The sequence below is a fragment of the Porites lutea genome, chromosome 14 (genome assembly GCF_958299795.1).
Source record: "Porites lutea chromosome 14, jaPorLute2.1, whole genome shotgun sequence".
Lineage (NCBI taxonomy): Eukaryota > Metazoa > Cnidaria > Anthozoa > Scleractinia > Poritidae > Porites > Porites lutea.
The window spans coordinates 11,508,635-11,533,367 of record NC_133214.1 but is presented as its reverse complement, the minus strand read 5'-3'; the positions used below and the strand labels follow the sequence as shown (position 1 = coordinate 11,533,367).

Sequence of the window (24,733 nt, the reverse complement as noted above, 5' to 3'; positions counted from 1 at the left end):
AATTGTGGATCCAGGCTTTATCTTCTGCTTAAAATTGTTGCTGATTATGAAGAAGCATTTATTTGATGTATAAGTCGAACAAATAAAGAAATATCTTTTTTAAAAAACAGGGCTATTTCAATTTACAAACTTTCTAGAACGGAGTTTAAAAAACTGGCCCATTTCTAGAGCGGTGTATCAGTTTTTGGGCGAATTCTAGAACTGGGTATAAAAAATTGGCCCATTTCTAGAACGGGGTGTCAATTTTAGGGAAAATTTTTTTAGAACGGGGTGCCAATTTGGAGTCCCGGGCGGCACATATCTACCCAAAAAATACCCAAGTGCCCCCTCCCCCCGGGATGGAATGTACACGGTTTTTCTTAAAAGAGAGAAAAAATGTTATGTTTTTAAATAAAATCGACTTACCATATTGCCTTATTGAATTCTTTGTTATTTGCCAGCGTCTCAGGCCGTTTTGAAGCGTATTTCGGCGAGTTAGCGCTACTTTGATGTTCCACTGCTATTATATAAGAGAAAGCGCTAACTCGCCGAAAACGCCTCAAAACGGCCTGAAATGCAGGCAAACAACAAAGAATAAAACAAGGCAATAAGGTAAGTCGATTTTATTTAAAAACTTAACATTTTTTCTCTTTTTTGAGAAAAACTTTTACACCAAGCGTTTGTAAATAACTGTTTGTAACACAACACAAGCAAAAGTCACGTCCGCGTTCCTGTAGAGAGCTTGGGCAACCTGTGGTTTACCCCCAAAACTTTTCAGCCGTCCCAAGACTCTCCCAAGATAAATTGGGGAACAAGGGTGGCCCAGTGGTGAGAGCACTCGCCTCCCACTAATGTGGCCTGGGTTCAAATCCCGGCGTCAACGCCATATGTGGGTTGAGTTTGTTGTTGGTTCTCTCCCTTGCACTAAGAGGTTTTTCCAGTCCTCGTACTCCGGTTTTCCCCTTTCCTCAAAAACGAACACTTCCAAATTCCAATTCCATCTGGAACACACAGATACTTTTCAACGAGTTCATAAGATCTCCTAAGTGCTTCGTGGGTAAACAAACTACAACTTACAAATTACAGTCACAGCTGCAGTTATCGCTAATTTTCGTCAGTGGCGCAGGCTGGAATTTTTGAGCAGGGAGGAAAGTGACGTCACACGTCATTGGTCATGTGATTTGCATACACGAAGTCGAATTTGGTTCTTCACACCCTCACATTATCTCATGGTCGTGAAAACTTGCAAAATTTCAAAAAGCTAAATTTTTAATGCCAAAGGAATTCTAGGCATATCATATTAAGAAATTAATTTTAACGAGGTACGAGGCTTCTAATCAAAGGTTCATACTGGTTCATTCAAAGAAAAGGATGAAAGTTTGTGTGGCGTGACTGCAGGCTCAAATGACTGCAGATTCGAGGAATCTTCAAGCTATGTAGGGAACAAACATGTTAAGTTCAGCTCCTGAGTCTACAGTGCTAGAAAAATGCACGATGCCTTTGAACATGCTGTTATATTGGAGAAGCTTCCACTCCAAATAGAGTGCATTGCTACCTTTGGTAAGAAATGAACGAGTTAAAATGAATGTACAGTGGGCCACTTGTATTGAAAAGCTGTAAGTTAGTTAGCTTGTTTCGTTCATTTTTTCCTGTCTAAAATGCTAATAAGCTATACTCTTACATAAATAGAAGTTGCCTGCTGAATCAATTTATTTTAGGTTAGTTTTATATGAAATATATCTTCTGATCTGCAGTCTTTTTATTTAATACCAGTTTATTAGTCATTATATTATTTTGGTAATCATGTTAGATTTGGCTCAGTCCATCAAGTAGCCGTCACCACAGAGAATAATAAACCTGTTTAAGTCCGTCTTCAAAACAGTGCCAAAATTCTTTATCTGGGCCTCCACATGTGCACTAGGATTTGAGAACGCACCACGAGTGGCTTGTTAAAAAAGCCATTGTCAACATTGCAACACTGTAAGGACCTCGAGTTAGTGTCCTTATTAGCAAGAGTTTTTTTTTGCTTGGGATTTAGCTTCTGTCTGTATTATCTGGGTGTATGTTATAGCAGGATGTCCACAAGGCGAGGGTTGACTGTATTTGCCAATAAGTATAAAAGGAAATTCATAACGTTCTTCTAGAACTTTGTCGAGTCTGTTGGGGGTACAGAACAAGGATCTCAGCACTGCTTCAGAGATGTTTACTATTGGAGGTTACATTAAATCTACAGCGTAAACTATTCATCAAGGGACAGATAGGTTCATTAACTTAGTGGGAACTATGTATTTATAGCCCTAATGCTAGTGGAGCCAAGCAAATGCGTGAAACAGATAGTTTAAATAATAATGATAGTAATAATAATAATAATAAATGTTATTTAGCCAGGGTTATCTCTTCAGCATAAAATGCTGCTATCAATGAGGACCCTGGAAAAAAATAAAATAAAATAATATATATATATATATATATATAGATAGATATATAAAACTAGCCTAAATTACAGTAACTAAAAATACACTAAAAGTTAAAAATACAACAAGATTAAAAAATTGTCGAAAAAAGCTAAAATACAGCAATTGAAATGTATTTAAAAGCTAAACTAATACAAAAACTTAACAAGTAACTAAAAAACTTTTGATCTATATAATTCCAAAATACGAGTTTTAAAATCACATCTGACTTGGAATCCTTCATTTCACTTGCAATATCAATAAAAAGTTTAGATCCATTAAAATAAAAAGACTTCCTTGCCGTCTCAGTTCTGACTTTGGGGAGCAACAAGATGTGCCCAAGTATAACAGGATTATAAATCCCAACTGGCGGGAGACAAACCAGCTAGCTATTTATAAGCATGCCCGAGGAAATGAACTCGGCAATGTCTTACCCAAAACTCTTTTCCACCCATTTTGCTAACATTATTATTTAACATTATTTGGGGTGGAAGGGTGGGGGATCACCAGTTTTACCAATAGGGAGCTTACGCAACGGCAACGGTGAGAGCTACAAGAACAGCAAAAAACAATAGGTATATAATAGCTAAACAATGAGTTTATACGTGCATCATTTTTTTGTACATTTCTTAGCCGTTGCTGCACAGCTGTGGCTTGAAACATCCTAATTTCACATTTTGTGGAGTTTGTGAACACACGACAAGAGTGTTCTTTTGCTAAACTTAAACACTGTCCTTTCAAATTCAACTCCAGAAGAATTACCCAACATTTGACAAATTAATTGGAATGGAATAAGTTTGATGAAAATTGAAATAGTATGAATTATGCAAATTCACTTTTTAAGTGATGTTTTTGCTGCTGTCCCTGTTGTACATTTATTTATAAGTAAACTCCCTTATATCATTTTGTCAGTAAAGTCCCAACACTTTTGACCTCCATGCTATGATAGGGTCAACTGCACATTCCCTTAAACAGTAAATTGTTTAATCCTGCCTGCTTATACATACAGTTTCAAAAAATATATAAAATTCCATTAATTTTAATTCCATGTATTTTTTAGGTGACAATCTTCTTGTGGGAACAAGACAGGGTCACTTGCTTCTATATGGAGTCAAAGATGGCACAGGTGAAGAATAATACATTGTATCTGTAAATCATTGGCTTTAGACTGTGGTGAGATGTGAAATTAACAACTTCACTGCTTTTGCTTGTCACTATCACCCCACGGGGGTACTCTGGATTTCAAGTGACAGAGTTGTTCGAATGGGGGCAAAAATCAAAACCCAAAAAATTCCCTTGGGCTTCAAACAAAACCCAAAAAAATCCCTGGACCAAAATTTATCCCCCCAAAAATCCCATGCTGAATTTCTGACCCATAAAAAATTCCGGAAAGCATTAAATGGAATAACATGAAAAATAGTGACATTAGTTTTGAGTAACCAAAAAATCCCCTACGTAAATCAAGCTAACCAAAAAATGACTTGCCAAAATTTTCTCACCCAAAAAAATCCCAAAATCAAAAATTTGAAACCAAAAAAACTCCTTTGGTTATCCCTGTCACTTGAAATCCAGAGTTAAATACTTGTACTATCACACACTGGCCTTTTGAGGGAATCCCCTTTTGATCTTAAACCAGATTTTTGAGATCCTTTTATTTCCTTTTATGAGCACCTGACTTTTGCCTTCTCTTTTAGAGAAAAAAGATAATAAAATTATTATCGATATTTAGTTGAGCTTGCTCTAGCAGAGCGAGGGTAAAAAAAATGCAAGCGTTTCTTTTTCTGCCCACAAATTCTATTGCTTTAAGAATACTCAACCTCCGATAAAGTAGGACTAGAAAAACTTTGAGCAAGGAAATCCTGTTTCGTGTAGACAGTGTAGAATTAATCCCATCATCATTTCTTATATAATCTCTAACTGCAAGCTCGACTTAACTCTGTTTAAAAGTGTCCTTGTTAATTTGGCAGTGTCAAGTGTGCAAAGACCTAAAAGCTAAATACCGTAAATCCTCTATGAAGAAGCCCCCCCTCGAAAAAGCCTCCCTCTATAATAAGCTCCCCCCACCTCTTTTTGGGGGAAGAAAGTTTATTTTAAGGCCTACCATCTCTTTTAAGCTCCCCCCTCCCCTCCCTTCTTATTCTTCTCTACCAAATTAATAAAAGATGGCTGATCCACAATGGTTTATCCGATATTCTGCATATGCTGGGAGTTCGGATTTGTTTTGATCTTTGGTTGCAAGACCTCTAACATCACATGCTTGAGCATTTCCACTTTGTGTCCTAGTTCTTTTTGAAGAATTGATACCAACTTCTGGTTCTTTGAAAAATTAGTGTGGTGCTCCATTTTGGTAAATTAATAATTAAGCCCCCCCTCCCCTCTCAAATAAGCCCCCTGTCCCTACTAAGCCCCACCTTAAAAGTGCTTGAAATAAATAAGCCCCCTCAAGGACTTAATAGAGAATTTATGGTAATTAGATAAATTGGTATTTAGCGGTCATCATTTTTTGGAGTTAGTAACCAGTAACCATTTTGGTTATTGGGGACAACTTTACTTAATTTTCTTTTGTGAGGGCATTATTTTAAATTATTCTGTTTACTTCACAAATAGGTGATAATAGATTTGAAGTTGAGTTGCGAAGCTCCAATAAGTTGTTTTCAAAGAGACCAATTTTGCAGGTATAAATGTACCTTATGTTCTTCTTGTGGTGACGGTACATGTACTTTAATTCTCTGTTTACTGAATCTCCCTTTACGATGATAATACTGTTACTATACTGTACACTCAAAACCTTCTTTATGGACAACTGCTTAATACCGACACCTCATTATTAGTTTTCTTTGTCCCTGGGGAAAGCCCTCACATTTTCTTTAAATTCAACCAGCTTAATACGGACACCTGTTAATTTGCATTGTAGACAACAGACACTAGTCTTGTTTCTTGCCCAATCAACAAATTCTTATAGAAAGTCAACCTCACTAAAGTGGACACTTCTGTGTCAAATGTGTGCCATAATAAACCTTTCTTTTTGAAGTTACATAAAACTTCAGTTGATCAAGCATGTCTATGTTGCTAGCGCTAAAGTACACTGGGGAGGATAATTTTTTTAGATCAATTTTGGACAATAATTGCATCAAACAAGTTATGTAGAGACCGGTTATTGATTAAGAAATGTATAAATGAGCTATTTTTGAGTGTTTCCATGGACATAAAAAGATGGCTTTTGCGATGGTTAGATAGGTATTTGCTAGTGTCCTGTGTTACTTGTTTAGTATTTTGCCCAGAGTAGTGAATCAATAAAAATCAGTAGCAATCAAGTGATTTTTATTGATTGATAATGGAAGTCGGTGAAAATCAATAGACAAAATTGTCAAATTGGTATTATCGACTTTCATGATTGTAACCATTTTTAACGTAAGTCTGCCTCTGTTGTTTTTTGGCATAAGTTAGATAGTACAGCTGAGAAAACACATCCACAAGTAAAACTGATCAACAAACCTGAAAAAATGAGAAATGTGGAAACTATGACACTCACAATTTTCCCTCAAAAACCCTTTATTTTGTACATAATAACCGAAACGGTTCCATTTAATTACATAATTTCAGCTCCCAGGGCAAGCATCATCCCAAGAGAAATTAATACAACCTTTGATAAAGATTTCCTAACCTGAATTTGAGACATCCCTTCAAGTCGAAATTCAGGCTAAACGATTTCCCTAGATAGGTTTTCACCATTTTCCGTTATCAATCGATAAAAATCACTTAATTGCTGACAATTCTTTTTTATTTCGATTTTTATCTATTAGCTATGCTGGGGTGTATCTAAACCCGGAACTACACCAACAATATTTTAAGAGGGTGGTAGATCTAAGTCGTGAAAAACTGGGCGCCTACAAACCTGGCCAATATTAGCACCAGAAAAAGATTTTAAACCTGGTTTTAATGAAAAGATAAGATTTTTTAATGATTCTTTTTTAACAAGTGATAATAATATTGTTTGATCCGTTGACTCTCAATTGCAACTCAATTGCCAACAAATTCACTGTTTGCTTGATTCAGTTTTCATTTTTTAAGAACGGATGAACAGATTTATCTTCCCGTATAAATTCATGAAATTGGTAAAAATCAAGATAAGTCGATGACCAAAACGAGTGTGTCATCGATTTCTATCGATTGATCAATACAATCGATATCAGTCAAATCAGATTTACTGATTTTGATTGATTTATCGATTCATCAATCGATACAGATTTTTATTTTTTGACTACTCTGGGTATTTTGTTCATTACAAATAAAAGGTTTATTTTTTACTTAAATAACCTGACCCACGTAATGAAGATAATAAATTATAGTCCCCTCAGTGTCCATAGTTGACTGTATACACTTTTTATATTGCAGTTAGCTGTTGTTGAACAACTCAATTTGCTGATTAGTTTATCAGGTGGGTAACCCTGTGCAATGAGCAGTCATTTCATTCTTATTTTAGTTTCCATATAGTAGGCAAACTGAAGCAAACCTATGACCCCATCAATGCCATACATTTCAGTCAAAACGTGCATTCTTTCTCTTCAGAAAGGCAAGATGGGAAGCTGCAAAGACATAGAGCAAAAATTGAAATTTCAAATTGGCACTCTTAATCCCCTCTAAGTCAATGAATACTTTTCATTGAACTAATTCAGGGTTCGCATAGTCTTGAAAAGTCCTTGAATTCCATTTTTCCTTGAAAAGTCCTTAAATTTCTATGCTAGTCCTTGAAAAGTCGTTGAATTTTCTTCAACTTTGAATGTAGTGGCCTGGAAAGTGTTTTTTGATGCTTTTTGGTTGTACAAGACAGGATATGAATCATAGCTCAGAGAATTTAAAGGCTATTTGTAACACAAAGTGCTCAATGTTTTATGCAATAATTATAGCGGAGCTCAATGCGCACGTGTGCAGAGCGCCATAGCTATTAGGTAAATCTACCCATCGTAGAAAATTTGGTAATCACATGACCGTGCACCGCCCTCACGGCTGACCGTCTGTCCCCATCACAGGCATATCAATGTAAAATAACCCATACAACAGGTATGGCAACCCAAATGCAACTTGAGGTTATTTTGGTGGGAAATCGCATAGCTACCCACATTTTGAAAAGCAGAGACAACTAAAGAGTCAATAAAGATAAAAACAGAAAGGGGAAATTGTTTCTGTACCCGTGTTGTCTATAGTATTAAGCTTAGATTAATAAATTGTCATGTCCACAAATAATTGGAATATAGAGCAAGAGAAAGAGAGCAGGCCGGTGAAGCTCAACGAGAAAAAAAAACAAAGGAGACATTTTTTTGTTGGAAGAACAACATGAAAGCTCTGTAGCAGTGGTGACAAAATGAGAAATGCTAGCGGCCACCAATGCAGGTGAAAATGAGTGGCAGTGAAGAAAAGTGAACAAGAGCACGTATTACATTTTCTCCAAAAAATGTATAACTAAGAAGTTTCCGGAAATTTCACGTTGTAGTCGTGCAAAACAATGGCAGAGAAATGTGCAAAAAAAGTGTGCTGCATGTGCAAAGTTGCTTTTTTTGCTAGTTAGACCTATTATTGTTTTTCATCGTTTTGCGGCGTTGACCTTGCTGCTTTAATAGCATTACAAGATTTTATATTATTTTGTTTGAGTAAACTGTAAATATTATTGAGAGCTCCGCTGTTAGCCCTGGCTAAATCTATATATTGATTAACTATCAATTTAAGACAAGTGAACTGAAAAATGTAGAGAAGATGGTAAAGCACATAGGTCATAGAATAGACTGGGAATACATGTGCATTTTTGTAGAATCTGGGAAATTATATTCCTAGCAGGTGGTCCTTGAAAAGTCCTTGAAAAATGGTTGCAATTTTTTCTGATTAATGCTCTTTATCAAGGGCCAGCACTAAAAACATCAGCATCATAATCCCCCTATGTTGTCTTATCTACTTTGTCAACTTAGTTGATAAAACCAATTTTTTGTTCTCATTTCAAACTCAATGTCTAATAAGGAATTCATCTCATCAATCAGCTTTGACATGCCACTGTACTTAAAGCCTGAATACCGTCCAGTAATTCAGAACCAAATTCGTCCCTTTCAAACAAATGCAGATATACAGTAGAATCCTTATTTCTTGAATTGCTCAGTTTTTTAAATTTTTCAAGTTGGTAATAATTTTGAACTAAAACTGCTGGGGTGTCAGTGTAATTTTACAACGTTCAAATCTCCTGATTTTTTTGTAACAATTTGTTTTTCCCAATGTGGACTGAAAAATCGGGATGGCTCTAATTTAAGTAGAAATTTGCTATTTTTGTTTGTGATAATGAATACATCAAAACATAAAAACATGCGTCAAAATACATCATAAATTACTTCAAAACGTGCTGAATACCAAGCAATAATTGATTGATTATTTACTAAAACGATATATTCGTATTGAAATAATGTCCCCTCCCACACAATAAAATGCATGCCACTGAATGTTTCATGAGTTATGCTAAAAGAAGGAAGATGGAAACATAGGGTAAATTTTTCAAAAATGTACATAGCCTACCACCGACTTACCTTTTTGCAGCTTAGACTGCCCAGTTATACATGAAATGTGAATTTCTACTCTTCGTTGCACTTTATCCCAAAGTTGACTGACACTGTTTTTGTCTCCAGATGCTGTGATAAGTGTTCACAACTTGGAAACATTTGCTCTCAAGTTTACTTTGCACAAAACAAAAGGAGCCACAGTTTTTGCTGTCAGTATTAAGGTTTGTTTTGGTTGTATAATTACATTATTTTAATGACCAACTTTGATGTTGTTGAACATATATCATTAAGGTATGTAATCAAAGTGACCCCTTCGCGTAAGCGGCCACCTCCTGTAAAGCAACCACTTTGTAAATGACTGTTTTGTTTCTCAGTTAAATACTGTTTCAAAAACCCTCTCTCACAAGCGAGCACTACTAAATTTCTTAAATGACTGTGACCACTTTTTAGGCCAGAAATTTAAAATATTCTTTTGTTTTCTGTTTCTGGTAAGCGACCACCAGCCATGATCACCTGTGATTGTAAGAAAACCATTGTCGAATGGCACAAAAGTTGTGACCAAGCATGCAGACAGATTAAAGCAGTTGACTTAGGAAAAAAGGCTATAATTAGATCTGTGGATAAAAAAGTGGATTAGCCATTTTCACAAAGATGGATAATCCATCTTCAAAGTCTGTCAAAATTGACTGATTAAACAGATAGTTAAAGTCAGACATTATTTGTCCAAAATAAAAATAGTTCCATTTTCACATTAAGACAGATTGTTTGTCTTACACACATTATCCAATGGATAACCTGTCGGAGACAGATAATCTGTCTCTAGTGTGAAAATGGCCATTGTTGCATTGATGCAAAATGTTATGTAAAAAAGGTTTAACAGTTCTGAGCACCACACTATGTAAAACTTTATTCATTTGCCAGTCATCTATTTGACTATTAAATTTTAACTTGTAAGGTTAATATATAAACTGTTAATCATGTAATTACATTAATCAGTTCTGTTTGACCCTATTTTCATGATTTTTCTTGACCACCCTTCATTGTAAGGGACTTTGTTAAGCATCAAGAGTACCAGTGTTGGCTTATGAGAGTTGACTGTATTCTACGAGACGTGACTATCCAATGACATCAATGAAATCAATGAGTAATCAATAAGTAATCGCTGGGTAATCAGTTGATTAGTCGTTTAGTCATTATTTAGTGTCATTCATATTATTTGTATTTCTTTATTTATTTAAATAGGAGAGAAAACAGTCGTCAGTATTTGGTATGTTGTTCTCTTGTTGCTACATAGCTTCTCTTGACTACAAGTTGTTTTGTTCCCATTTTTGTATTTGAGGGGACCAAGTTTTTGTGGTGTTTAGACTAGGTTAACTTTCTGAAATTCAAACCTCCAGGGCATGGTTGCCATGCTCAGCCAGAGGTTTCTGAAATTCCTGACTTTTTTCCTGACAAATGTAAAATTTCCCTGACTAACTGAACAGTTGCACAAATAAGCCCTGATAATGGACTCAACTCTCCCCTCACAGCCATCTTCTTCACCCTTCCATTTATGCTTTTGGCAAGTCGTATGCAGTGTACATGAATTCATACACTAAGGCCATTTATACGCAGAAAATTAGACGCGAACTGTACCATTTATACGAGCATGTGTAATCTAAGATGAAAACAGCTCGTATAAATGGTTCTCATCTTATTTCTGCTCTTGACTTGTTTTCATGTGAATGTTGCCCATAGCAACGGCAATCCAACATTGTGTACTTACTCTGCGTTTCTGTCTTATATAAGACGTGAAGGTCATCTATACGCAGTTTTTCTTGTCTGTAGTTCCTTAACTTAACATGTAAAAAGTATTGACTTTCTTGAAAACCCAACATCAACTTGTCGTTCAATTTCATAAATGATATTCCACCAAATTGAATACAATATGATTCATGTCTGTTAAATGTACAAAAGATTTCTAAATGTTAGAAAACAATAAAAGTAGAGGGAAAAGAATAAATATGTGCTCCTAAAATTTCGCTTTTCCCTGACTTCTTTCAAAGACTAAAATTTTCCTTGATTCGAAGTGAAATTTGCGGACTTTTCCCCAACCTGGAAGAATTTTTTCCCTGACCATTTTCTCACCTGTGGCAACCATGTGCAGAGGCTTTTCTTTGGAAAAGCTGGAAACATATCCATTTTCTAATTCACTGTGGCCTGTTGAAGATGAAATGGCTGGTTAAACCAAACTAAATTTGTATTATCTAAGCTGTAAAATTAGGAGAAAGGTTAGTGCATGATAAATGGTATCAATAATCATGATACTGTCAAATTATCATGGGGAAACATTCAAATGCCCTTCAAAACTACCCTTCTTTTTAGTTGAGCTTGCATAGCAGCTAGACTCAGAATCTGCAAGCCATTTTTTTCTTCACATTTAGTCTACAAAAGGGGTTCATGGTCACAGATGACACTCACAGTGTATCTCCTTGTGTGATCAGTGGTAATTCATTGTTTGTTTGAGTTGTTGATCCAGTTAAACATTTTTTGTGGTAGCTTGGCATAATCAAGATCTCATCTTTTGTTCTTAGATCCTTCTCCACCTCTTGAATTGAAGTTATGTGTAGCAGTCAAAAGAAAGTTACAAGTTAGTGTTACATTTCTTGTAATGTCAACAGGGTATTGTGTACTGTACTGTGGACATCCCTGTAGAGCAGATACCTGTAGTGCAGGCACTTAATTACAATGTATGTTCCATCAAATGAGGGGTCTTATTTCCTAGATATCCTAACAATTATTATATATTGAGCAAAAAGAAATTTTAACCAGTTTTGACATGGGTTCTTTTGTAAACATTTATTGGACAATGATTAAACCGTATGCAATTTTGTTAATTCCTAGCTTTTTAACTGGAGAAATGGAGAGTTTCAAGAAGGTGAAGACCTATTCTTACCAGATGTTGCCAGATCTGTTGTATGGACAAAAGAATCGCTCTGTGTTGGTTTCAAAAGAGAATACTCACTTATAAAGGTATTATGGTATGACTTTGTAATCTAATAGTGATGCGTGAAATTAGGGAATAATTTCATGTGCTTTTGTCCTTATTATCAGTCAATGAATTTGTACAAAACGCAAGTGAAATTACTCCCAAATTTCATGAGTTTACCATTTTGATTACTTATTAATGTCATGGGTGACAAATCACGCAAAAAAATTAATCATTGGTTTTTGACATGTTTATTGTATTGATCGAACTCTCCATTCACTGAAAAGTTAAGAACGTAAATTTTGGCTGAAGTTTATAATTTTCACAATTTTTCAACAAAATAACTGATAGACTCCTTCTTGATGTTCTCTTTCTTGTGTTTAGGTTTTCTAAAACATCTTTGTTCTTAATGTGAGGCGGGTTTTGTTATTTGTCCATACCACTTAAAAAACTGTTTTGGGATAGTAGTTAACAGCTTATCCTTCCCCCCTATGAGAAAGAGGATTTGATATAATAATTTTATGTTTAAGGAAGACTTAATGGAAAATAAAATGTTGTGCAGTTAAGTGCCCCTTGGTTTTATTTCTGGTTACTTTATAATTGTGTCTTCATATCACAACTTTACATGTATCATTTTAAAATAAGAAATACAAGTTTTTTCAGACTTACAAGTTGTGGCTTTCTATGTATTTTTTTTGTAGTTATTGCATGCATGTTTGGATATACATATACGGTTGACTCCCGATAACTCAAACCTTATAGGAAAACAAAAATTACTTTCAAAGGTCAAAATTACTGAGGGTAAAATTGCATTAATTGTATGTCGTGAAGGAAATCCTGCGGAAATCGACTTTGGTTTGAGTTAGTGAAGGTTTGAGTTGTCGGGATTCCACGGTACCCTCAAGGTTATGCAGTTCAAGTATGCAAAATTATAACACATTTTTTATTTATTCATTTATTTTTTCATGTAGACTAACACAGGTGCGCAGACTGAACTGTTTTCAACTGGACGACATTTGGAACCTACAATTGCTACTTTACCAAGTGGAGAACTTATCTTATGTCGTGATGACATGAGTATCATTACTGACAGCGAGGGGAAAAAAACACAGAAACAAACATTGACTTGGTCAGACACACCAACAGCATTAGGTAAGATAAGATCTGGTAATGTTATAATTCAATGGTAAGGGCTGTTTAATACACATTTTACAATAACTGAGCAATTTCTTGCACACTGATTGGTTTTAGAGGCAAACACTATGGTGGAAAAGAGAGTGTAGACCATGAAAATTTTGTCATGGTGGTACAATTTGTATTTCTCTTCAAGTTGTGTGTGATTTCCGATTTGTTTGGGAAGTGATTGCTCCAAATCAGAATACTTTTGAAACTTTTTTTCAGACTATGTGGAGCCATATGTCATTGGTCTACTTCCTCGCTATGTTGAAATACGAACAATCAGTCCACGTGCCCTCATTCAAAGCATTGAACTTTCTAAACCAAGGTATATTACTCAAGGCAAGCATATGTATGTGGCATCCACAAGCCATGTCTGGAGACTTATTCCTGTCTCCATACCTATGCAGATACAGCAGCTATTACAGGACAAGCAGTTTAGTCTTGCTCTTATGTTGGCAGTAAGTAAACAATGCTTTTTAAACTATCTTTTGTTGTTGTCACAAAATGTTTAAGCCCTCATCATTACATCTTGAGTGTGTCACTCCCCCCGATGGCAATAATAATTAATCTTCTCACAAAAAATTGCGAGCAAGGCAAACTTTTGTTTGTGAAAAATACTAAAAGATTTAAAAAGAGTTTTTGACTGAGATCTAGGGTATCGGAATTCTTTTCCAGGGAAGTGTACATTAACTTATACCAGTTTTTTCAGTCTAATCACTTCAGAGTTTGAACTTGATTTGTTCTTTAATATAACTCTGAAGTGTAAACAACAGAAAGTAATGTGATCATGTGTGTTCACGATTTAAACTGAAAATCAAAACCTTGTGACCTAAATAACAGTTTTGTACCCAAAACACCTACCTGTTCCTCGTTGTTTGAACTTTAAAAAAAGACAACAAATTATATTTGAGATATAGGATGATGTATTAAACTGCTCTAAAAATGCCGTCTAGAATATTGAATATTACAGTCAAACCTGGCCCACTTTACAGACACCCTCTTAATATGGACAACTCATTATTACAGACAGCTCGCTTTGTCCCTGGGGAAAGAAAGCCCTTGCATTTTCTCTAAATTGTTGATTTCTCCTTGATATATTAACCAACCTTTTACATATTTAAAAAGGCTGGATTCTCCCTCTTCAAATGAGAAAGTTTAACCTTTGCTTATGTTGCTAGTTTTTGGATTTCCCCACTCTGTAAAGCGTTGACCCTACCCTCCCTTCTATTGAAAATGTAAACCTTTCCTAATCTGACATTAAAAGTGAAAAATTGACGGAAAATGAAAGTTCGTATTTTGTTAAATGAATTTGATATCATTTGCTTCTGGTAGCATAAAGATCAATGCATCGTTTGTTTTCTGAACAGGATATGGTTGTTGAACCTGAGGAAGAGAAAGCAAAACGTAAAGAGAGTATTCAGAACCTGTTTGCCTTTGATATGTTCTGTCAGAAGCGATTTGATGACTCTTTACAACTCTTTGCCCAGTTGGAAACAGGTTAGTAAATAAAACTGATTGATTGATGTTCTCATTATCTGTCAGAAGCAATATTGTAAGTTGTACAATGCTAGGGTGGTAGACATTGGAGATAGAGGGTACAGGTGTAATAAAGGGGTAAAAGGAAGTTTTGATATTGAGACAGATTTCTGAACTGTGCATGTAAGTGCCTCTTTCAAGGCAGCCATGATGAATAGTTTAGAATGATTGAATTTTACTCTACATATGCTGTATTTCTTTTGAAGGGTTTGTTTGTTGGTATTTCCAATTAAATTATTGTCCAATTTTGCATTAGATCATATATTTGAATGCTATTTTGCACCTAATAAATAAAAAATATTATATTATTATATTATATCCAATTTTCATTACACTGAATAGGATCATGTAAGATTCCCTTGATCTGGAGTGAATAATAAATTCAAATTCTAGCAAGAATATTTACTACTTACATCAGGTTGAGAGTATAATAATTACTGTTACATTGTGGTTTCTATTAATTTAGCACTAATTTACTGTAAATACATTGTGATATATTCAATTTTGTTAACATCTCCTCCATGTTGATTTCTTTGCTACAGATCCTACTCACGTGATTGGACTTTTTCCGGATCTCCTTCCAAGTGAATTTCGTAAACAACTTGAATACCCAGCACCTCCCCCGCCGCTAACACCGGGGGAACTAGAGAAAGGCTGTCTAGCACTTGTGGAGTATCTCACTCAGGTGAGAACTCGGTAAATAAGAGACAAAGTCAGCTCTTGAGGATACTCTTTTAATAATAATTTTTATTACATTAACCCGTTACATCTCAAAATTGACCAAGATCAATATTAATTTTCTAACAATACAGTACACGATCAAGAGAAAAGGTTAGGAGAATGAACAAAATGGTTGACCAGAGAGAAAATGCTTTGATTGTTTATCAAATTCTTAATGTATAAAGATCAGTGCAGAGAATTTGTATGTGGATATTGGGGCGTAAAGGGTTAAGGTAAATTAAATACCAGTAGTTGTAAAACTAGCACTCACATTGTTATTATCTTTACCTCATATGCTTTAATATGCTTTAATCTCATAGACTGTTTACTGTCGCCTTTTTTCTCATAAGACTCAGATCATCCCATACTTAAAGTAAGATGGTCATGATTTAGTGCGTACGATAACAAGCCACCATCCTAGTTTCAAATAATTATATTGAGGGATGTATAGCATTAGGTAGTCTGCTACACAGTTGCTCTTAGTGTTGTCATGCAACACTCTTTGTAGCAGACTAAGCATTAGGGAGAATGATGGAAAAAATAATTAATAGATAGACTGCAGTATCATTTTGTTCCTTGTTGGGTTCAGAGGGTGTTGCCAAATTTTTATGCCTTCACTTGTTACCGGTAAGTCGGTTAATCTTCTGTCAGATTTAGGAGAGTATGATACCATTAACAACTTCATTACTGTACAGTTGCAACATTAATTTAAAAAAGACCAAGCACAGTTTAATAATGCTCATAGAAATAGCCACAATTGTAATGAGTCTGTCAAGTTAACTTGTAAACCAAAGAGTACCTCTATTGATGTAGCCATGAAAGCCCAGGGGTGTACTCCCTTATATGGACTATGCGGGGATGTGCTGCTGGACAGGGGTATGGTCTTTGTCTTCTTTGTCCTAAAACAGGGTATATAATTTGGCATGAGTTTGTCCTAAACAGGGTAAACTTTTGTGTGTCTGTCCTGATTATAAACAGGGTATTTGAACAATGATAAATTTGATTTGCTTGATGGAATTTGTTTCTACTCGAAGTATACAAAAGCAATGACTGTAACGTGAATTTGCTCCATTTCAATTGCCAATAAATGGCTTTAAAACAAGACTGCATGCGTTTTGTTCTACGGCCTAAACAGTGAAATAGAATTGAGGGTGTTGTCCTAAACAGGGCATGTATTAATTTTTAGGATTTTTTTTGTCCTAAACAGGGTTAGGTTTTTAAACCCTTAGCAGCTCACCTATACCCAAATATCGGTCTAGTACCCCCGCCCCCCCCCCCCCCCACCCCAGGGGGCATGAAAGGCACAATACACGAGAGAAATTTTGATACTTGTAATGGATGTTACAAAATGTAGTGATAATATTCTCCTAAATGATATAATTCCCACAGTCTATTCAAGTTTTTTTGTAACTTTCTCCTCAGAAAAGAAATGATCTGATAAAAAGACTTGACAAGGCTGAAAGTTTGATGAAAGGAAGAAGCAAAGATACTGCTGAGAAAAGTAGTGAAGGTAATAAAAAAATTATTGCTAGGCTAGTAACTTACCAGATCCACAAAATAACATTATTTCTTGCAATTGCATTAAGCATCCTTATTGTGCATGATTTCACATTAGATTAGCGGCATACATTATTTAAAAATTGCAGTTTTTACGTTAATGCTGGAGCTTGCCAGCAGTGGAGGATCCAGGGAAGGCCCCCCCCCCCCCCCCCCCCCTCATTTTTAGACCGAACTGAGGCCTGAAGGGCCAAAAAATTTTTTTGGAGAGCACTTTTTGTCACTCCTTTCACATATGACATTTCCTGATAAATTTTCTTCTTTTAACTATTCCTGCTTACTATTAGTGGTTAGAATATAATTTTTGGTGTCTAGAGGCCAAGTAAACTAATGTTATCTTGTTGGCCCCTAGTTCCTATGAATATTTACATACACAGTAATTAAATTAACTACACTAATTTAATCAAGAATAAAGTAAGTTCTTGTAAGTAAAAGATCTAGAATAAATACGCACAAAACTAAATAAACTAAAGAGAGGGAGAGAAAAAAAAAAAGAAAAGAAAAAGGAGTGAAAGTGAATGAAAATTAAAGTCGTGGACAATAGATAACAATAACCAAGCATATAGTTTATGAAGCCTTAAAGAAGTATATAAGTCTGTATAATTATCATGATTACAAAAAATGGTTTGGAAACGTTTTCCGGCCCCAAAACCTTTTTTCTTACTTGAATGCTTCTCAGAGGCAAAAGTAATTTTGAACACGATCTTAGAATCAGTGCAACTTATGTTAATCACAGGGGAGAAAGTGATGAAACATGTCAGTTCTGCCTGACTAATAAACATCTGTTTTGTCCTAAGATGTAGACAGTATCTTGAGCCTTTTTGAAACTACTGTGTAGTTGTATCTTATCTGTTCTTAAGATGTATGTTTGTTGCTTCTGTAGGCTGTCATGTGGTTATTTTAGTTTCATTTTATCTTCAGCTGATATAAAAACTCAGAAGAACATCATGCACAGAAGGCAGATTATTGACACTACACTTCTAAAATGCTACCTTCAGGTTAGTGAAAAGAAAGCAAGAGGCTTAAAACTTTCCATTTCTTGTTGTTTTCAAAATCTTCCCTCGTTCCTAATCATCGCTTCATCTTCTTTACTCCTCATGCCTGGTCTTCGCAAAATATCACCTCGCAGTGGTCTTTTTACAAATTATTCTTCACAGCCTAAGAAATCTTATTTCCTGCATGGCCCTAAACATTTTTACCGCCTTTTCCTGTCGGTAGTTTCCCCCATGCTGCGCAACAATTAAATGGTGCAGTCTTTTAAATTTTGAAATTTTCAAACTGTCTTAAGAAATCTCTCCTTTCCATGTTACAGGCCTCATATCTTGCCTCCTTGTTGTGATTATATATTTTTAATTGCTTTGCTTTTTCTCAGAGTAATACGACATCCGTTTCTTTAACGATATAAAATTTACTTGGGTGGCAAGGCTTTGTCACTCTCGTACAAAGTCTTAAACCTTAACCTTATCGATGCTTATAACCTGAGCTCACTCATCATGCATCATGCTGCATTGGTCTGCAAATTGGGTTCCTTGCTAATTGAGCATTCTCTATCTACATGTTTTTGTTAAGAGGTCACATGATTAACTGGTGCTATGATTATGTAGACATTGAACACAGCGTTTTCATGCTGTATTATTTATATGAGTGTGGTGAATACTCGGTATGTAATTTTATTTGCTGCATTCCTATACCTGTAGGTTTTCAGTAGGCTTTGTTGATTGTTTTGCTGCAGACAAATGATGCTCTTGTTGCTCCGCTACTGAGACTGAAGGAAAACTACTGTCATGTTGAAGAGTGTGAAAGAGTTCTAATGAAAAGCAAAAAGTATAATGAATTGGTGATTCTTTACCAGACAAAAGGTCTTCACAAGAAAGGTATCCTCTGACTCTGGTGTGGGGGTACTGGACTCTGCAACTAGAATAATGTAGAGGCTACTGAAATAATCCCCTAAGTGATGCTTTTGGATTTTTTTTTTTTCATTTCGCGTAAATTGCTGATTTTTTGCAAATGGTCTTTTATTTAAGCCAAAGATATTTCTTCGTTTTCTTTTTTTCATGGCTTTGTGAAAGAAGGGCAAAAAACATGGCGGCTTCTTTTGCCAAAAAAAAAAAACAAAACAAAACAAAACATTAATTATGACTCAGAGGCAGCACATTCTTTGTCATTCTTGACGGAATTTAAATTTGGAAGTGTTGGTTTTTTAGTACAAAAAGGTAAAGCCGTACACGAGCCAAAGGCCCAAACGGTCGGATGTTATCCTGGTTCCTTAGCACGAAGCCTGCGTATTAGCGTTGCTACTCCTCCCTGAACGGGATACTAGTCCATCGCAGGGTTACCCCCAGCAATAGGTCGCCAGTACCCATTTATACACCTGGGTGAAGAGAGACAAAGTGGAGTAAAATTAATTGTCTAAAAATACAACGCGACGGGCGAGGCGTCAACCCCGGACCTCCGGAGCTCGTGGTGTTAACCGCTCGGCCACACACGCCTGCTTTTTGAGGGGAGGGTTTAACTGGAGTACCCACAGTAAAGCCTCTCAGAACAATGGCGAGAATCAAACAACAAACACAACCCACATATGGTGCGGCTTCTGGGAATTGAACCTGGTCTGGCCACTTAAGTCTGGCCACATGATTGATGGGAGCGGACATGCGCAATCACCACTGCACCATTCTTGCTCGCCATCATCATCACAGTGTTGTTGGCCATGAGTCAAGGATAGGAAGATATTTTTTTCTATCATAATTATTTTGTTTCTCAGCATCGTTCTACATAACTGGTGTTTTATGTTTTAGCACTGGATCTTTTGTTAAGGCAAGCTCAAAAATCCAGCAGTCAGCTGAGAGGTCATCAGAGAACAGTTCAATACCTGCAGCATTTAGGTAAAACAAAAATTAAAGAAATTCCGTGCTATTCATTTCCCTGCCAACTAATGCAGGGTTTTCATTAAGAATTCTGGTAGCAGCAGGGAGAAAGCAAAGAGGCTCCACGTCTTAATAAATAGTAGTCATAAGCTATCGAACGCTAGCCGGAGAATTCTATGTAGATCTCCGATGCCTAATGAACACTCTGCTAATGGCATTATACCAAGCAACTTGAAATCAAAGTGAAAAAATAACAATAAAAACACGCACACACTCACACACTTAATTCGAGAGTCATTACATTCATAATTTAGCACTAAAGTATTTAACTGAAGTATTACTTGAGGCCACTGTAACCAAGTGTTCTATTGGAGACGGGACCGCCATTTTACGTCGTCATACGAAGCACGCGAAGGTCTAGCTGTTTGTAGGGCAAAGGCAATACCTTCATTTCCAAGTGATTTAAAGACCCTGAATATTGGTCCGGCCCCGGGGATCAAACGCGTGACCTCCTACTCTGCAGTCAAGTGTCCTAGCGATTGATTTAGTCTGGCCTTGGAGACAGCCCTGGTAATTCAATGATTCATTGCCAACTGGTGTTTTCTTTTGTTGTTATTTCTTTCAGGTCATGAACATTTAAAACTTATTTTTGATTTTTCCGTGTGGGTATTGAAAGCTCATCCTGATGATGGTTTGAAGGTAAGGGTTGATTTGAGCATGTTTTCTTGTTTTCAGTGGCAAACTTGGACAAAATCCAGAGCAGCAGACACACACACACCCCCCTCCCAAACACACACCCCAAGAGGGGCTGACTAGTAACATCTTGCATAACTTCTTAGTCGTATTAAACATCCAAAGAACAGTATTTGAAGGAACTTTAATTCAAGAATGAATGTATTGGCATCAGAAAATGTTTGCAACATTTGGGTTTTACAATCAAACGCCGCCATTACGGACACTGAGGGGGCCATAGAAAGTGTCCGTATAAAGCAGGGTTCCACGGTACTTTTAAATGGCTGCAGTTTAGTAGTGGAAGGAAATATTAAAGGAATCCTTGAACCTCGTGTTTTGTCTGTCAGATATTTACAGAGGATTTACCAGAAGTAGAAGGACTTCCTCGGGACAAAGTGCTGGCTCACATAGAACAGAATGCTAAACAGTTGACTATTAGATACTTGGTAAGTAGTCTTGCTTCCTAGAAGCTACAGTCAAATCCCATCGAAGGTGCCCGTATCAAGCGGGGTCAAAAATGCACCTTTTATGTGAACAAAATAAATATTAGGACATCAGCATCGTCAAATTATTCCTCCTTACAGGGCTGTTTTCCCTCGTCCTTATGTCAGGTAAAGGAAAATGTACTGAAAGATTAACAGCTGCTGAAAGTTAATTTTATCCTTAGTTCAGCTCTTTCTGTTCTGTGTATGTCGATGAATCTTAATAAATGTGAAACAAAAGGAAGATAGTAAACCAAGGACCAAATTGAATCTTGCATTAATAGTCTTTAATCTTTTTTAATGGTTTTAGGAACATATAATTTTTATCTGGAATGAATCAAAGCCTGAATTTCACAACAAGCTTATCAACTGTTACCGTGAGAGGGTGCAAGTTCTGATGAGGGAGTACTTAGATTCATTACCTGAAGGTTTGTATCACTGTATTAATAGAGATTTGAGGAGGAGAACAAGTACAAGTACGAGAGTCAACTTAAAGTTTGCGCGTTCTAAAAAAAAAGGCACTCCAAAAGCTTCATTTTACTTTTTTTCACCAAAAAAGTTAGTAGGGTTATTTATACTGAAGGAGGTTAAGCCCTCTCCCGATAGCAAAATGATAAAACGTCTTAGATTTGATAACTTGTTCCCGTCACTACGACATTCTCGCTAAAACCCGTTGTAGAATGACGACGGCTATCACGTTTTCCCGCCAAAATGGTGCTGGCTCACGCGCGTGCACTACTTAGTATTGAGAAAATCTCGTAGTCGTAGTCGTAGTCGTCCTCATCCTCGAATCTTCAACACAGAGATTTTTACGTTTGGAGGGCGTTGACGTGTAGCGCGTAACCATAGTACAGAGGAGACTGAGGTAGACCCAATATAGGTTGTAAACCTATGCGTTTTTGCCTAAGAACCGGCAAGGTTAATACCAGAACAGGTAGACCGTGAATTCCAAGTCCTGAATGGCAAGTGACTTACACATGGTTTGGTTTGTCAAGCCAACTAGTAAGGTGAACACAAGTCGTCACATTTTCGAGCGTTTCATGCACCGAGTACAAACGTGAAATTTCCGAATATATCAAAGGGCTTACTTCATTTGCATCATTGTACACGAAAGTGTTTTTGACTGAAGAGACAGCGTCAGATTTCTTTTGAGGAAAGTGTGCTTTCGTTGCTTAGTCAATCTGAGCTATATCAGTTAATGTTTTGCTCCAAAATCAGCAATCACCTACCCTCTAAATTTCCGCACCATTCAGGAATCCGATCTATCCTGTACCAAGTCACCGGTCAAGAAAGTAGAAGGGTGTTTAATACTTGATGGGGTTATTAAATGTTCCGTGAAGTGAAACTTCCTTAATACAGGCACTAAAGGAACCATGCCAAATGTCCGCATTACAGAAGTGTCCTGTTTATAGTTCATGAATTAGTGTGATGTTTGGGACCCAAGTCAACTGTCTGTAAGCATAAGAGGAGGTTCCAGTGTGTACACAAAACAAATGCCAAGTTTGTGGATCAGTTTACAATTTTCGGAAACTTCCTCCCGTAACCTAACGTTGGCACTAACTTCTCGCTAATAGCAAACTGTTGGGTTAGGGGACGGGTAGGTGGGTAGGTACCCGGAACCTTAATCAGAATCTTAGGTTTGTTTCTTGGCGTAAATAAGAGTTTTGGAAATGAAGAAATGATCGTCGTAGTGAACGCAATTTATGCAATTGCGTAAATAAGCGTGAAAAAAATTCAGGACATCAACGGGGTTTGAACCCGTGACCTCGCGATACCGGTGCGATGCTCTACCAACTGAGCTATGAAGCCACTGACGTTGGGAGGAGGTCAGTTGTGGGTTCATATGTTCCCGTGAAAGAAATGAGTCAGTGGTTTCATAGCTCAGTTGGTAGAGCATCGCACCGATATCGCGAGGTCACGGGTTCAAACCCCGTTGAAGTCCTGATTTTTTTTTTTTTCAGGCTTCTTTACTCAATTGCATAAATTGCGTTCACTGCGACGATCATTTCATTTCCATGTCATTTCCGCAGTTCATATATGATTTATTTCATATATCATTAACAATAAGAGTTTTACTTGTTTTCAGGTGACGAGCCTTTTCCTCCTGGCAGTGAACCAGGTGAACTGGGTGAATTAAGAGGAAGACTTCTTTTCCTCCTGGAAACATCAAAACACTACCAAGCTCAGCATCTACTTACACACTTCCCTGAGAGTAGGTTAACTATTTCGTCGATCATTGTTACCAGTTTGATAACAGAGTCCCGAATCAGGCCGGGCGTTGTTGCAAAATTCTCTTTGTCAAAATGTTGTTTATCGTGGTTAATGTGTATAAAGGGTTTTGTTTATCCTTTGTCTCACGATTGTCACCAAGATAATGATCGCGACGTTTTGACCGCGTGCTGTAGGTTGTCAGGTGATATTGTCGATTTAATGAGTAGGGCTGTTTGTATCACCGTGGTTGCCAGTGATTGGTGTATAACGAAGCTCGCTCATCCTCTTTGTTCTTGAGGATTTTTTGGGTTGGTGTCACGGCTGGAGTTAACCTTGTGAGAACAGGAAACACAAGGACAACACGATTCGAGGGGTTTCTTGGGGACACAAAAATCGGTTTCAGAACTGCGTACTTAAAGGAGCTGTGTCACAAATTCAGCCAAATTAGGAAATTACAAAATGCCCGTTAAATTAAGAGAAACATAAAAATAACCGCTTAAAACTTTAAAGGAAGGTTAAATTAACTTAACAGAAACAACAAATGCCACGGATGGGCAAAACTGAAGGAGACTGAAACGGATTGAAATTAGGTTTTTGAAAACTGTTCAGCCTAACAGTTTTTCAAAGTTGATCCCTGCTGCTTGCAAGTTCAAAAATAATGCTCAGGGGACATATTTGTTTGTCTCGGATCTCTGATTTTGTCATTTACGTGCATTTTCTTTGCTTACTTTAAGTTCCATAGCGATTGAGGGCGAGTAATTGGCAAAATTAAACAAAATGAACTGGACTGCCGTGATACAGCCCCTTTAATCTTAAGTTGCCTTATCTGGTCTTAGACGGCTCACAGCCTCTCCCTTCTCTGTTTGAGAGGAGGAGGTGGCTGTACACAGGCTGTTCGGTCTTAGACATCGAGTCTTGTGAAGTGACTATGACTATGGATGAAATTCTATATCATTAAATGTGTATCTATTCTTGTACTGTTCACTATGATGTGGAAGAAACTTCTCATTTTTTTTTTTTTTTTTTTTTTTTTTTTTGGCAAAAGAGCGGTATTTTCCTTATGTATAATTGTGTTCTTGAGTAATACTTTTGCAACGGTTTGTGAGGTGATCTTCACTTTAAGTAAGAGAACCGGTGACCACTCTGTTGTATATTTAGTTTTGTCTACATGCAGTTGAGAAATGACATAACCAAGGCTAGAAAGAAACAGTATTGTCCCATTTAGCGTTGAAGGATTTCGTGTTATGGACTCTAGTATTTTCTTGCAGCCTTCTATCATGAACGAGCGCTTCTCCTGGGTCGAGTAGGAAGACACGAGGAAGCATTAGCCATTTATATTCACGTTTTACACGATGCTAAGCTAGCAGAAGAGTAAGTATTCTACTAGATGCAACGACATTTTGTGCCGTTAGGACATTTTGACCTGTTCATTGTGGAATAAGAATACAGAGAAGAAATAGGAGTAATTCAGACCTATTCTACTGAAGCCCGTATGCAAGTGAAATACATGTGCGAA

The 24,733-nt window shown here is 36.7% G+C and overlaps 1 protein-coding gene and 1 non-coding gene across 2 annotated transcripts in view; both read left to right on the top strand.

The window, feature by feature from the left end:
- The first annotated feature begins 1,337 nt into the window (after positions 1–1,337).
- Positions 1,338–24,733, top strand: part of LOC140924352 (vam6/Vps39-like protein) — a 29,764-nt gene continuing 6,368 nt past the window's right edge. Inside the window, exons 1-21 of the mRNA XM_073374389.1 lie at positions 1,338–1,539; positions 3,493–3,558; positions 5,040–5,107; positions 6,828–6,870; positions 9,095–9,189; positions 10,211–10,235; positions 11,542–11,597; positions 11,852–11,980; positions 12,908–13,088; positions 13,338–13,573; positions 14,483–14,612; positions 15,194–15,336; positions 16,794–16,881; positions 17,850–17,926; positions 18,661–18,802; positions 19,724–19,810; positions 20,418–20,491; positions 20,872–20,970; positions 21,317–21,434; positions 23,093–23,218; positions 24,486–24,588. Coding sequence (XP_073230490.1) covers positions 1,467–1,539; positions 3,493–3,558; positions 5,040–5,107; positions 6,828–6,870; positions 9,095–9,189; positions 10,211–10,235; positions 11,542–11,597; positions 11,852–11,980; positions 12,908–13,088; positions 13,338–13,573; positions 14,483–14,612; positions 15,194–15,336; positions 16,794–16,881; positions 17,850–17,926; positions 18,661–18,802; positions 19,724–19,810; positions 20,418–20,491; positions 20,872–20,970; positions 21,317–21,434; positions 23,093–23,218; positions 24,486–24,588 — 2,159 coding nt within the window. The 5' untranslated portion in view covers positions 1,338–1,466. The remainder of the gene's footprint in view (positions 1,540–3,492; positions 3,559–5,039; positions 5,108–6,827; positions 6,871–9,094; positions 9,190–10,210; positions 10,236–11,541; positions 11,598–11,851; positions 11,981–12,907; positions 13,089–13,337; positions 13,574–14,482; positions 14,613–15,193; positions 15,337–16,793; positions 16,882–17,849; positions 17,927–18,660; positions 18,803–19,723; positions 19,811–20,417; positions 20,492–20,871; positions 20,971–21,316; positions 21,435–23,092; positions 23,219–24,485; positions 24,589–24,733) is intronic.
- Positions 22,877–22,948, top strand: Trnai-gau (transfer RNA isoleucine (anticodon GAU)). The gene has a single exon. It is a non-coding gene; the product is annotated as a tRNA-Ile (tRNA).